The following is a 16,250-nucleotide window of genomic DNA, read 5'->3' on the forward strand; positions in this document are numbered from 1 at the left end:
ACAGAACACGTTTGTATTATTACTGGACATTAGAGAGGTTGTATATGAATATTGTGTTTAACCATATGTTAAAAAATACCCAGATGCCTCTTACAAAGTCTTTGCCATAAACAGGATGCAGCAACAGTGTCCTTTCAGTCATTTCCCTTGAAGTCTTCATAGCATCCTCCTATTTGTGCCATTTTTAAGGCCACTAAATAGTCTACAGAAAGTATTCCAGAGTCAGAAACCTGCATGCAAGTTTAGGTGGTAAACCAGTTCAAACCTGCAGTCTGATGCTTGGACTAAGTTGAACCTGAAGATGGGATCTCAGAGTTGGTCATGTGAGACTTTGGAAGGAGGTTGTGGAATTTGGGCTAGAGACGCTGACAGTTCGGGGAGAATCTTGCCATCCTCACACCTCCTTGCTTGATACACATTAAGCTTTAATGTTAATTTATTCTATTATTCAGTTTGCTGGAAATAAAAGTTTTTCCTCAATAACCTTTGGAAATCTAAGGTAAGTGCAACAAGTCTCAGGGGCAAGGCTTAAATATTCTTGACCCTCTTCCTTACTTCATTTGAACACAAAAAAATATTATTTAATTTATTTATTAAAATGTAATCATTTTAAAATTTATTTATTGAATTTTCCTAAATGGTACTCAAAATGGAGAAGCTCTAAAAAGCACACCCATCCAACACAATGCAATTTACTTTATTGTCATTGTACAAGAGTACAACGAAATTCTGTCTGGTGAGTCTCAGTTACAAACTACATCAACTTACATCAACCAACAATAATATACAAACAACATTTACAACAAAAAAGACTCCTGGTTCAATCTTATCCCGTTTCTGAGAAAAGAGAGAGTTAAAATTGCAGTAACTACAAAATCCAAGCTAAAACCAAGGCAAGTGAAGTAAATGCGTTCTGGTTTTGTTTTGACACAGCAGGGCATTGACACCGCAGATACTGCAGTCTGCCTTAGTTGCCGTAACACCAACAGGCCAACCAGCTAGCCTACCATGGCACAATCCCGCGGTCAAATGATGGTTGAACTCGCGTTTAAAACGAAATATATCCAAAGACGTGTAAGGAAGATCGCAAACGATTAACTCCTAGCAAAGCAGATGATAGCTTTATAAAAAAGTAACATTAACTAGCCAGCCGCTAGCAAGTTAAACAGTCATTAACCTACCTTCTCCATTCAAGGCCACTGAAATCAATCCGCCTGTGTTTGCGATCCACAATTTGCAAACCACGTTAGATCACATGATTGAAACAGAATAATTCAGCCTTAACTGCCAACTCAATAAAAGATGGATGCAACCGCTTTATGATTATAGATTTTATTTCATAATCAGTAAATATAACAGAACTGATTAGTTTGATTAGTGTCCCGTCATATTTGTTCAATATTAATTATCTGCTTTTCAACTGTCAGAGTACATCTTGCCAATACGTTTTTTGGATTTCACGGATAGCTATGAATCAGAATGAGGAAAACTTTGTGGTTAAAGGTGCATTGCGATAAGATGGCTCTTAGTCTTGAAGCTTACTTTTGAGCGATTTTAAAATTCCTGAGCAAACATTAATACAATTATTAAAGTTATTTAAAACAATTAAATTAGTATGAAACACAAGAAGAAAGCTGGATGAACACATTTAGCCTGTAGATACTGCACTTTTGCAATAGTGGTTTAGTTGTTTAGGGTCATCCAAAGGCAGAGTGCAGTATCTGCATTTTGGTGGTCAAAGGTCACATAAGTGGTCATGGTTTTTATCTATAAAAAATGTCTTCCTAATAAGGCCTTACATAAATGCATTACCACTTATCTACCCACAAAACTTTTGACTGGCTGGTGTAAAAGCTTTAAAGGCATTTTTGCATAGTTACTGCACTAAATTAAACCAATGAAATTGGACTTATGACCTAACAAGCGCATCTAATAAAAGACCGTATGAATTTGCTTGATGGGTTTCTTCCTTGTGTTGTTAACTGCATGTTCTTATTGGATTGGACAAAAATCACTGAAGTGAAGAGCCATCAGTATTTTGGTGTATTTTCCGACAGATAAAACTGTTAAATTGTTTTCGCATGTTTTAAATATATATCTGCTAAATGTTTTATTTGCCAGTATTTAGCAACACATGGAAGGCACTAAAAAGTGCTTAAGATAAAGTTTCTTTTTGCAGTATAAAGGTCAAAATGGTCTGTATTAAAATGGTTAAAACATGTTCCCGTTGCTGAAATAAAACGGAAAGTCACTGTAAGTCATTTAAAGCGTCTGCCTAAATGTAAACATACTCCCTTTCCATCGTGATCTATTTCTGTCTCTCTCATTTTATTCTCACGTGTTTCATACTTAAGGCTACATTTTTCATGCACACCCATGGTAACTCGCGCTTTGTCAAAGCCCAATAGTTTCACGTTACTTGAGGTTTTTTCCAAAAGCGAGGTTTATTTTCACCACCCCACCCCCTTCAATGGCATAACAGAGGACACAAAAGCCAAACATAATCTCAAATGATCATAATGGCTTTATATAATATCTAGAGCAGGCACAGGTAGATAAACAGAGACCCGTGTAGAGAAAAGCAGACGAGTGACCCTACAAACACAAATGATACAAGAAATCACAAATACCAGGAAGAGGTAAACAAACACAAGCAAAGTAATACCTTTATTGACTTATGTGGTTGACTAAAAACGAAAATGTAAGCCATAATGTCGTAATCTGTCATTTTTGTACTTAAGCATCTCCAAACAAAATTGAAAACATGTATAAACAAACAAATAGTCTCATTCCAAACTCATGACATTCAATGGGACCGTCATTACTCATTTTAGTCACGCATAACCTACATCCACCTGTGCTTGGCCCATAGACTGCATTAAAATCTGCTTTTATTTTTGTAGAACTGGAAATTATGTTAACCGAATGCATACCGCAAATGCCGTCCACGGTGCCAAATTCAACCTGGAACGTTCCTTAAAAGGTCCCCGTCCTGACACTCAAAGCAATAAAATGAGCACAGCAGACACTTCGAGCGAGCTGCTATAATAATATCTGTTTTATGAAGGATTCTTTGTGGCGCTCGTCGACTTTTACAGGAAAAATTTGGCAGGCACCCGAAGCGATCCGTAAACATTGGCTTTTAAGGGAAGAGATGTTCTTACTGTCTGTGAATATGTCACTTTGCAGTCAACGTGCGAGAAGACACCATCGGGGAGTCAGGGAAATACATTTGTTTGATGATTTGTGTGCGAAAGCCAAAGAAAAAGAGAAGGAAGAGAAGATTGACAGTGAGAAACAAGGGGGAATGGAGTACGTGACCCAGCGCTGCTGATGGTATTGCTAATAAATCTTAAGCAGGAGAGAGGAGTCAGGTTGCGCAAACAGAATGACCGCGTGTGTGTAAACTCGCTCAACCCGTCCTGTGGAGAAGAGCAAGCAATTATGACCCGTCTGTGATGCACACACAGCTGATAACAGATCACAGCAATGTCATTAATGCTTGCAAATATTCTGTTACATGAGAGATTATTATTCTTCATATTATGACATCATCAGGTAGTTCATCTTTCTAAAACCTGTCAAATATTTAAATGCAAGACCACGTGCAAGAAATGCAAAAAATCGGTCATAGTTTACTCACCGTCATGCCATCCCTGATTTATATGAGACATTTTTTTGTTAATTGAACACTTTTTAAAAAGGTTGTATTTGTTAACATTAGTTTACTACATTAGTTAACATGAACTAACAGTGAACAACACATCTGCAGTATTTATTCATCTTAGTTTATGTTGGTTTCTAAATTTACTAATACATCTTTAAACGTTATACTGTTCGCTTTAGTTAATGCACAGTGAACTAACATTAATTGAAGGGAACAAGTAATGCTTAAAAACTATAATTCTCAATGTTTGTTCATGTTAGTTAATGATTTTATTAAAGTTAACAAATACAACCTTATTGTAAAGTGTATTTTTCATTGTAGAGAGTTTTTTACTGTTTTTAGGCATGGTAAATCATATTTGTTTCATTCTGTAGCCTAAATAACTGACAACATTCGAAACAACTTAAAGCAACACTTTGTAGTTCTTCTAACCTTAAAATGATTTCTCTAAAATGCATGAATTTTACTGCCGCTGCTGACAGAGCAGCCTCATAGTAGATACAAGCACACTTTGTGAAAGTTCTGTGTTCGGGTCAGTACACACAGCCCCGCCCATCCTCTGCATGCCCATGAGTGCGATATGGTTTCCAAACAACGTTTCTGCATTCGGCGGTTCCATCAGCTTAGTCAACAAATTCACGTGTATTGCGCTGCCCACGGGGAAGCTTATACAGCGACAGTATTTATGACACTGGTGACAGACAATTGCATTTATAAACCACATGGGGGAGCAGTCAGCAAAAGTTCTAAAGTGCTGCTTTAAAACAAAGGTCAGTAAATGATGACAGAAATTAAATAATTGGTTGATACAATTATAGAATAAGTTGAATATTGAATATTTGATGAAAAAACGTCGACGACTTTGATACTCCTGAGGTTTGATTTTGTTGAAATTCAAGAGAGACCTGAATGGAATGACCGTCGTACATGTAGAAATGCTGACAAAAGGCAAAATTGGTCTTTCTATGTACATACATGACTTAAACATTTTACGCTTCAAAGATTCCATATGTCCATCATAAAGTAACCCACTGGGTTAAAGTAATAGTTTACTTCAACCAAAAAAATATTGTGTTCTGCGGCAAAAAGAAAGTCATACAAGTTTGAATTGTGAGATTGTGAGTCAATTATGATAGAATTTTCATTTTTGGTTGAACTATCCCTTTAAAAAATGTCTTCTGAAGCGAAACTATATGTTTGTGAGAGAAAACTGTTAATCTTTTAAGCTTATTTCACAACACTGAAATGAAACGAGCTCTAAAGGTGACATGTTGATCATTTTGAATCTCATTGGTTCTCATCCGTCTTGTGATTATATGTTGTTGTGATATGATATTTTGTCATAGGGCACGTGGTACCGATGCGCTGCCATGTTTAAAGTTATCGCTCGGATCTGATTGTTTTTTAAGTGATCCAATTTTAAAGTTATTTTTTTCATTATACAAAATGTTTATGTTCAGTTGACATCCCAATACAAGTCCAGTGCAGATTGTCTGAGCAATAAAGAGCGTTCATTTGCACGTGCACATTGACTCATACACACGCGCAGAAACACAAACCAGGCTTCAACTGAAACTCCAATGTAAACAGAGCTCAAAGCCATCTGCCAAATGTCAGTGTGGCCAACAGGATCTGCCACACACACACTCTGCTCTGGAGCATCATTGTCTGTTGCCTGTGGTTTCTTATTTTGTATGCTGTGCTGTAACATAAACACAGAATCTGCAGTCCATTGTTTAATGATTCACACAGCAGCAGCATACAGTAGATTCACTGTTAGATGTGTGTGTTCCAGCTGTTTGTTATACAGTGTCATTTAAGATAAATCCTCCATAGTTTAAACAATCTCTCCTGTCGACTTTAAGAGGCTGTAATTCTATACTGCTATTCATTGAATTTGTTTGACATTGTGAAGTGGTTTTGTTGGTTTATAGCTTCGTCTTGATATAAGTTGGTTATGTTACGCTTGGTTGGTGAATATATCATTATTAGGTGTTTAAAGATATATTAGTGTACTTTGTATTTTAATTCAATTTTTTAAAGAAATATGTCTTGGCTATTGTTTTAAGAATGATGTCTGTTTCGTCTTATTGGTTGAGCTGCCAACATGTGACCAGTGTCAACGGAAAAAAATGAAATGAGAGACCATTCCATGTAATATCAAATCACCATTTCTAGACATGTTGTGGCCATTTCAATCCAGTGTATGTTGAATTTTAGCAAAATTAAACTTCAAGAGTGACAAAGTCATCCGACAGCCATGTGAAAGAATGACATCATGATAAGACACATGACATTATAACAATAGCCGCGGGAATTGTGGTTGTCCCTGAAACAGTAGGTGCGTCCCGAATCGCGCATTTATGCACTATTCTACGCCATTTTGTAGTATAAATAGGCTAAGTAGTCCATTCACATTAAAAATTCTCATGCACTTAAAGTACCCAGATGAAGCACTTTTTCAACCGAAAATATGAACTGTGGACACTCATTGATTGACGTCATTTGCGCTCGTCACAGAAAGCGCACACACTTCTGTGGTTGAGTGCATAGTATATAGTATGTAATTTGGGACACAGCTAGTGTCAAAAATAAAGAAATAAAGGCAGAGACTTATTTGAACTAGGACTGCCCACCAAGATGTGATTGGAATTGAGAAAGTGTAAGAACGACGGCTTTTCAGACAGTGACCTCAGGGGCGAAAGGTTTAAAGTCTGTATAGCGTTTGCACAAGAGACTGGGGTTCTAATCCACCTCTCGCTGAAAACGGTCTTTTAGCTTTTTTTATCATATTACAGATCGTAAAGGCATTTATTTTCAAAAAAAAATATTTAAGACTGAAAATTATTTTTTATTCATAAGTTTAGGGTAAGGTTAGGGGTCTGGTGCTTTAGTATCTCAATAAGTTGCCATCATTTTTATATTTTATAAAATATAATGATTTAAACACATATTGTTTAATGCATAACAATACTGAGGTGCAAATAGTAACGTTATCTGCCACTATTTATAAGTATCAGTAGCATAGAAAGTACAGCTATTTTCAGTTTGTGTGGTAAAGAGCAGAACCTCTTTACTTGCTTTCGTTTTGTTTATTATTATTTTGCAGAATCCGTTTCAGTCATCTTAACCATCGGATTCCAGTAACAGGAAATAGTATTATACTCATAGTATTTTAATCACAGATATCTTCTCTCGGGATGGAATGTGTTGGTAAATTATTAAAAAAATAATTTCAAGGGGGAACTAAATTGTGGGATTACTGAGATTGTGACGGGTATAATATTCACAAATTTTATTACATTTACATTTAGTCATTTAGCAGATGCTTTTATCCAAAGTGACTTACAAATAAGAACAACATAAGGACAACAAAAAGCATAATTAGAAATGCGTTATATTACTGCATTACAGCAAAAACTAAGACATTACTGTAATTTTGTTACTTTTGTAATGCGTTACTCTCAACACTGCTTGGAAGTATATTGTTTTTTTTATATTTTAGCATTTGAGGAAAACAGACCACCGAGCGGTCCAGAGTCCTTCTGTGTTGCTTTTGGCAGAGTGTAGTGGTGTGAACCGAGCGACCCCCAGTAACCCTCATCATTCTCCCATTACATCTCATCTCATTGACCCACAGGAAGTAACAGTCCTGGCTCGGCTTCAGACTCCATTTTTAGCTCTGTTCTGACTCCCCCAGTATAAACTTCTCTACAGGAAATAGTGTCTCTAGGCCAGATGTCGCCTTTTTTCCCACACTGCAGTTGAGAGTACGACAGATGTCCCAGGATTCCAAAGCACTGAGCTAAAGCCGTTTCAGCCAAAGGTTCACACGTTTACTGAATCATGTTTTTTTTCCGTCCCTCAGCTGAGCGCAAACGTGCTGATCTTCCTGTGCACCAACATCATCGGGATCTGCACTCACTACCCGGCCGAGGTCTCGCAGAGACAGGCCTTCCAGGAGACGCGGGGCTACATCCAAGCCCGACTGCACCTGCAGAGAGAAAACGAGCAGCAGGTCGGTTCTCACATGGTCCTAGACAGTTTGCACACTGAACAAATTTTGAGAAAATCTTTGAAACACAGCTCTCACATTCAGACTGACGTCCATCGCGTCTTGTGCTCTTTTTTAAGCATTCCACAAGCATTTTAGATTCAAGTAAAAAATAGTCCCACTTTTGCATTTGGAGACCCCACGTTCTGTTCCAGTCTATTACGCATCGTCATGCTATTTTGGAAAGCAAGAATGCGTGTAATGTAAACGCCTGCGAAGAAACTTATCTGATCGGGGTCAGGGGAACCTGAAACCAACCTCATTATGTAAGACCAAGTAGACGTGATCCATGACCGTCAGAATATATGCGCTGAGATGTTGATTATTATCACACCAAGCAGTTCAAGTAAAGATGTTTCAGCCAAAGTGAGATAATCTCTCTCGCTCTCTCTCTTCTGTCCTCCCTAAACTTTTCAGGAACGCCTGTTGCTCTCGGTTTTGCCAAGGCACGTCGCCATGGAAATGAAGGCTGACATCAGCGCTAAGAAAGAAGACATGATGTTCCACAAAATTTACATCCAGAAACACGACAATGTCAGGTCAGCATTTTTTATGGAGTCAAACCGTGCCACTCTACATGCTTAAAGTGATTTCGAATAAATAATTTATTATGTGTGCACATGATGTGTCCCCTCCATAATAGCACCTGCCACTGATTAGCAGTTGTGAAAGAAAGAGTTATGTGATATATTCAGCACTGACTTCCTGTTTCAGGAAGAAAAGGCATCAGCACAGTTGTGTTCATCATGCAAGGGGTTTCCTGGGGTTTGTAATTCATAACAACATTTGTTATGGCTGAACCAGTATTGGTATTTCATTGGATCATGAAAGAGAAGTACATTAGACCACAAAATCATTGGTTATTAGCATTTTCCTTACCCACAAGTTTTTTTTTAACATCATATGTATTGATAATAGGTTTGTGCAGTGTCTTATCTAAATAGCATAGGACGATGTCTGCGGCGTTATCAAGTGTGGTGCGTCTTTATGCAATCCAAGCTGCTCAGCCATGCGTTCTTTATACACAGCGGGGTGTCCAGACAATAGTCTTCTTTATACAACGCTGGCTACGCAGACACACATCTTCTTTATACAATGCAAACTGAGCAGACATGAGTCTTCTTTATACAATGTAAACTGCGCAGGCATAAGCCTTCTTTATACAACGCAGGCTGCGCAGACACGCATCTTCTTTATACAATGCAAGCTGCGCAGACACGAGTCTTCTTTATATAACGCGGGCTTCGCAGACATGCATCTTCTTTATACAATGCGGGCTATGCAGACACGCATCTTCTTTATACAATTCAAGCTGCGCAGACACGAGTCTTCTTTATATAACACGGGCTTTGCATACACGCATCTTCTTTATACAATGCAAGCTGCGCAGACACGAGTCCTCTTTATACAACGAGGGCTGCGCAGACACGAGTGTTCTTTATACAGCACAGGCTGTGCAGACACAAGTCTTTTTTATACAGCGCGGGCTGCGCAGATACACATCTTCTTTATACAGTGCGGGCTGTACAGACCTGAGTCTTCTTTATACAATGCGGGATGGACAGTCACAAGGCTTCTATATACAACGAGGGCTGCGCAGATAAACATCCTCTTTATACAATGAAAGCTGCGCAGACACATGTCTTTTTTATATAATGCGGACCGTGTAGACACAAGTCTTCTTTATACAATACAGTCTGCGCAGGGCTGGGCAGACACAAGTCTTCTTTATACAACATGGGCTGCGCAGACACGAGTCTGTCTTTTACAAAGCGGGCTGTGAAGACACGAGTCTTCTTTATACAGCGCAGGCTTCGCAGACATGAGTCTTCTTTATACAAAGAAGGCTTCGCAGACACCAGTCTTCTTTATACAACATAGGCTTCGAAGACATGAGTCTTCTTTATACAACGCAGGCTTCGCAGACACCGGTCTTCTTTATACAACGTGGGCTGTGCAGACACCAGTCTTCTTTATACAACATAGGCTGCGCAGATACAAGTCTTCTTTATACAATGCTGGCTGCGCAGACACAAGTCTTCTTTAGACTTGTGTCCTTTCGAAACCTTGTATCTCCATATTTCGTGATTTAATCATTTTTCCATAAATCATTATAAGTCACCCTTTATATTTGTCACTGGGTTTTTCATATCTTTATATCATATCTTCATATCAATATCTAACCAATAAAAAGTATTGAAAGTGTTTGTCAACTGTGAAAACAGAGAATTTAATCATTTCAATTACAAGTACAATGTTTTACTAATTTCCTGAAAATTTGGACATCTGAAATTTCAGAATGTATATGTATATACAGAATATTTTATATTTTAGTATTCCCTCCTATGGAAGCTGACAGAGTATTCATTTATCTACATTACATGGAAAGTTGTCATTTTCTTTTCTCAATACATTGTTATAGTGGTTGTATCATTGTACAGTTGCATCAAAATATATACTTAAGTATAAACTAAGTTGTCTTTGGTATTTACTATATTAAATGAGTACTGTATTCATGTTTAGACAGGTAGAATATGTTTAAGTAACATCTTTGTATAATCATGTTACATAAAAGTCCTAGTAATACATCGAACACTTAGTTAGGACAAACCCAAAATCAACCCCTTTACCATAATGTTGACCATTAACTATGTAATATATGTGTTCATCTGTTATTATCATCTCCTGTTCCCTTGTGTCATTGTCCACCCTCATTGTCATCTTTGCAATCCGTCTTTCCTGTCTTCTTTGTACTCCTTCCCGTTGGTTTTGTGAGCCAATAGGAACACTGGGGATTTTAGGGAAAGGGAATAGTTAATTATCAGTCACTTGTGTCAACCCCAAAAGATCTTTAATTGAAACCATGATTCAATTAAAGCGATCCACAGCGCCTGGTTTTACACAGAGTGAATTTTTCCTTAGGGAGTCTTACACACGCACACACACGCACATGCATGTTTTGTGAAGACTTTTCATTAACATAATCATTTATATACTGTTCAAACTGTATATTCTGTCCCCTCAACATACCCCTAAATCTTACCATCACAAAATCCTTTCTGCTTTTTTACATTTTCAAACATCATTTAGTATTTATAAGCTGTTCTCATGGGGACTAAAATATTCCCACAAGGTCAAAAATGTTATCACTGGTATTTTCATCTTTGCGGGGACATTTGGTCCCCATACTTTAGGGTTTAGCGGGACAAACACGTGCACACACACACACACACACACCTTCTTCTTACATAAGTCAATTGTTGGTGAAGAGGATATACTTAAAAACATTCACATGAAAGCTTTTTATAGAAAGAAAACATGTAATACCACTCCATCTTCACCGAGTTTAGTTCAGTAAAATTGTTTTGCATTGCGTATAAAACGTACATTAGGCCTAAAATCTTTGAAAAATAAATATATAGAATTGTCTGTAGGATTCTCAAACTGTTATATTTAGATTGCCATTATAAAATGATGTGTGTCGTCATATATGTTTACATATCAAATCCAAAAACTAGTATACTGCATCCATGCATGCCAAGTATTGTTTTTTGTAAAAAAAAAGAGATCCCTGCTGACTTTTATTCGTGATAGTCTCATGACACATGAATGTTACCTTCAACCTTTTAAAAATATAGATTTGTGTCAAAAATACCTGGCATTTCATTTGAAGGCTTGTGTGTCTTGATGCTTTATGAAAGGAAAATGTAAAAATATAGTAAAATAATATTTATAGTAAAATGCATTAAAATATTAGCAATAATACCATCAAACTGTACATGCAATGTGAAGTGCTACATAAAATGTAGTCAAAGCATTAAATGAATTCAAGAGTATTTCTGGGGGGATCAGTTGCTATAGCCTACCAAGGGCTCGAATTTAACGGGAATGCGACCATCCCAATTATAGTTATAAAACTTATATATATTACATAATATTTTAATACAAATCGTCTTTATCGGGCGAAAACTTACTACTTGTTTTATTTTAAAAAAATACATAAATCATAACTATTATTCAGACTTTACGTCTGTCTGTGGGTTTCGCAAATGTGTGTTTAAAAGAGCTTTTTACTAAACCTTGAAACTTCATTGGATCATCAAGCTGTCAGTCAAACATCCTAAATCCACTGGCTGTACCATTAATGAATATATGAAAAAAATGATGTTTACTAGTGTTTAATTCTCTCTTTCTGTGTCTTTCAGTATTCTGTTTGCAGATATTGAAGGTTTCACCAGTCTGGCGTCACAGTGCACAGCTCAAGAGCTGGTCATGACTCTGAATGAACTGTTCGCTCGCTTTGACAAGCTGGCCTCGGTAAACAAAAAACCAACAAATCCGTTTATTACTGTTTTTTATTCTATATTTAAATTAAGGTAACATTACTCAGCATTGTCTGAAATCCATCAGTTTGTTTTTTAAATCACATTAAGTCTTGTTTTGCATTAGGCGTTCTTCTAACGTTCTCGTTTGTCCTTTGGATGAAACGCAATTGTTATAAACACGTTTTCACACACAGTGTCACACGGACGCTCAAAAATCACACATTCTCACAAAAATGTTTTCCGTAACACACAGCTGCCATTTTTTTACACCTCAGCGTGAAGCCGCTGTCTCTTCGGCTTGAACTTTCTAATTAACTTCTGTTCTCTTTTATATGTGTGTGTGTGTGTGTGTGTGTGTGCAGGAGAACCACTGCTTACGGATTAAGATCCTTGGAGATTGTTACTACTGTGTGTCAGGGTTACCTGAGCCCAGAGCAGATCACGCTCACTGCTGTGTGGAAATGGGTGTGGACATGATAGAAGCCATCTCGTAAGTCTCACTCAGTGTTCAGGAAATAAAGAGATGAGAACACACTGACCACAACAGCTGAAAACAACAGTATGATTTAACAGTTTAATGTATGTATACCTGGTGACAGCATTAGGCTAAACAAGAACACATTAATGATCAATGAGGAGAAAATATTATGTGTTATGTATATCCTAAATAAGATACAAAACGGTATAATAGTGACTAAAATATCTCACAGAATTTTTTTCAGTCTTGTTCTCTAGTTGAAATAGCGAAAGATCCCGGCACATAATTGAATGTGTGTGAGAATCAAACTAACAGAATATCTTTCAAAAAGTTATTTTTGACTAAATTGTATTTTTACTAAATAATTTACTAAAATTCACTTTTAACGTAGTTCACAGAATGAAACGAAAAATTATTCTTCCTTGTTACTTAAACACATACTATAAGTAGTACATTTAAAATCTAGTCTCTGAAATATTTTCAGATTGACACGTAAAAAATATTTATCGCCATTGACACAACATCCATTTTTTTTATTATATAATCATGCTCTTATAAATATAAATATAGACTTATATAATATAGATAGACAGCTACTGGCTGTGGAACGCGGCTCAACGCGACAGTACACAGTCACGAGCAAAAAGTTTACGTCAGAATCTGTAAGACAACTCACCAGTATTATCTTCTCTTTCATGCTGGAATGAACAAAAACACACAAGATTATGCTAGAAAGCACTTTTTGTCTGTTATTTTCGCAAGCACAGTCTTCAACGAGTTAAATAAAGTCTTAAATGTATGAAAAGAGTTGTGAAAATAGGAAGCGCATCAGACCTGCTTAGGGGGGCATTTCTTAAAGGGGCCTTAAACATGCTGATGTGACTCCTGTCACCAATATTAATCAAAGATCAAAAGAAAAGAAGAAATCAATGTGATTTTGTAGCCTTGATGAGGATTCTTCTGTATTTCATGTATTTAGCAGTAAATACTATTATTTTCTGTATATTTTTCCTACCTATTACACAGGTTAAGATCACTTGTCATAATAAAGAGTAAATTGTCTAGTAATCTGTCAAAAAACTAAACTTTTGTTTTTAATTTATTAGGCAAATAACAAATGTATTCACACATTAACAAATATCAATATTTGAATGGCCTGGCATGACTTTTATAAAAGTCTCTTATGTTATTGAGTATAATTGGGCATCTGAAAAAAATAGTGCTTTACAATTTTTTTCTGCATTCCTTGTAAATCAGATCATTCAAAATTTATGCAGGTAAATAACTATACATATTTTAGCATTAGAAATACTACGGTGACTAAAGGGCTTACATATACTTGTGAATTAACCATTACAGGAACAATAAAAATATATAAAACGGGAAATATATAACATACAAATCTTATTAAATGTAAAGCATTGAAAAAAAATGTAATGCCTTATTAATATGACTGGTGTAGTTTGTATATTCTGCAATTAAGGTTAAGGAAACTTCATAGAAAATGTATGTTACATTTTTTTTTTATATGAAGCATGGGAGTTTTAGAATGCAGAATATGATTTACAGATGGCATATGTTTGTGTCTCAGGTTGGTACGAGAGGTGACAGGGGTCAATGTAAACATGCGGGTCGGCATCCACAGCGGTCGTGTGCACTGTGGAGTTCTTGGATTGAGGAAGTGGCAGTTTGACGTGTGGTCCAACGACGTCACGCTGGCAAATCACATGGAAGCTGGGGGCAAAGCCGGGTGAGACAAAAGAACAAAACACAAATAGATATTAATGTACACACAGCACAAATACAAACAGATGTAGTGTATAGGTGTCACAGAACAAGTAGTTGTAACATGAATGGCAATTGAATCTTTGTATATTTGTTCTTCAGGAGAATCCACATCACTAAAGCCACTCTACAGTACCTGAATGGAGACTATGAGGTGGAACCAGGTTTTGGAGGGGAGAGAAACGCCTATTTGAAGGAAAACAGTATCGAGACCTTCTTAGTTCTGGGATGCAGTCAAAAACGGGTTAGACACATAATACTGTGTTGCGTTTATGCTTGAACATGTGTTACCCCCTATAAACCCCCATATAAATCAGCAATGGTTTGTTACAAATGTCAAACATCACTTAATGTAATTTCCTTTTTTTGGAGGGAAAGTCATAACTTCTCCTCTTAAATCTTTCATCCATATTATTGTCGGCACATAGAGTAGATTTATCAACATTATCAACATATTCTTTTGGACTTGCGTCACATGTTATATTTATAAATATCTAAGTTAATAATAAGTTAATCAAGCTCATTTACTAAGTACTCCAAGGTCTACAATTTTACGCAAGGCCCTAAAATAGCCAAAATGTCAACTGTGTTATCTTTCAACTGTATTATCTTTCAACCATGTTACCATCAACGGTTGACAATGTTTGCAAATCAGTGTAAATGTATTATATAAAAGCCATTAGAGCTAAAGTTTGCCAAATAATTAATTTAGCAAATTAAGGGGATATATTATTCAACCACCTAGTTTATTTATCAGAAAAGAACACAGATTTCCTGAGTTTTTGGTTGACCTGAAATGTACCCCTAAATATAGAATGCCTCAGAGTTCATCTTTTGTAAAAAATTCTAAGCAAAGGGTGATTAAACATACTAAAACATAAAAAGAATAGCTATTTTGTTTATTGTCTTAACATGCAGTAATTTCCAATGTAACAATTATTCAATTTCATAGTTTTAATGGCTATCAAAAATATGAATAAAGAATGAGTAAGTGAGCATGTTACAGCAGATGTCTAAACTAATGACAATAAATATAACCCAGAACATTCAGTCATCTGAATTCTTCTGCTCTTGACTGTTGCAGAAAGAGGAGAAGGCCATGATGGCTAAAATACAGCGGACGCGGACGAACTCGATTGAAGGCCTGGTACCTCGATGGGTGCCTGACAGATCTTTCTCCAGAACTAAAGACTCCAAAGTCTTCAGACAGATGGTGAGACCCCAATCTGTCACCTGCACCCTTTTCTCTCTTTAATGTTCCTTTAGATGTTTCTCTGTTCTTTTTCTGAAATCTTTACACAAAACATTTTGGCCCAGAGAAAATCTAACATGTCTCCTACAGAAAGATCTTGGACTCTGACAATAAGTCAGAAATTGACAATAAGTATGCAGTCTAACAGACCTATATTTGTTTCTTTTTGCCCAGGGTATTGATGAAACATCCAGCAAAGACAAGTAAGTGTTTTTCCTTCCTTAAAAGAAGACGCAAAATGCATGAAACGCTAATCTAACTGTTCACTTCCGATCTTCTCTTTTCTTCTCAAACACAGCCGAGGTGCTCAGGAGGCTCTGAACCCAGAGGACGAGGTGGACGAGTTTTTGGGGCGTGCCATTGACGCTCGCAGTATCGACCAGCTTCGCAAAGACCACGTGAAGAAATTCCTCCTCACCTTCCAAACCTCCAGCCTGGAGAAAAAGGTAATTGGCCAAGTTCCAACTTGCTGTCCAGATCTCTCCAACCCCTCCCAGATTCATTCATTAGTGCTGGGGGTCCAGCACACTAACAGGAAGAATGAGAACGTGTGAGATCAAACGTCCTCCAACATCCTGTTTACTATAGAAAAGATTAGAAGAATGAATGCAGCGTAGTACCCGAGGAAACTAGACTGTAGATTCAAGGATGTGTGACTTTCTTTCTTCTGCCGAACACAAAAGAAGATA

At 36.8% G+C, this 16,250-nt stretch overlaps 1 protein-coding gene across 1 annotated transcript in view; it reads left to right on the forward strand.

Moving 5' to 3' along the window:
* adcy6a (adenylate cyclase 6a) overlaps positions 1–16,250 on the forward strand; it is a 44,344-nt gene that overhangs the window by 19,469 nt on the left and 8,625 nt on the right. Inside the window, exons 4-12 of the mRNA XM_056732943.1 lie at positions 7,536–7,685; positions 8,139–8,260; positions 11,927–12,038; positions 12,409–12,536; positions 14,116–14,274; positions 14,412–14,553; positions 15,394–15,522; positions 15,736–15,764; positions 15,860–16,007. Of these exons, the coding sequence (XP_056588921.1) occupies positions 7,536–7,685; positions 8,139–8,260; positions 11,927–12,038; positions 12,409–12,536; positions 14,116–14,274; positions 14,412–14,553; positions 15,394–15,522; positions 15,736–15,764; positions 15,860–16,007 (1,119 nt within the window). The remainder of the gene's footprint in view (positions 1–7,535; positions 7,686–8,138; positions 8,261–11,926; positions 12,039–12,408; positions 12,537–14,115; positions 14,275–14,411; positions 14,554–15,393; positions 15,523–15,735; positions 15,765–15,859; positions 16,008–16,250) is intronic.

The sequence above is a fragment of the Triplophysa dalaica genome, chromosome 20 (assembly GCF_015846415.1).
Source record: "Triplophysa dalaica isolate WHDGS20190420 chromosome 20, ASM1584641v1, whole genome shotgun sequence".
NCBI lineage: Eukaryota > Metazoa > Chordata > Actinopteri > Cypriniformes > Nemacheilidae > Triplophysa > Triplophysa dalaica.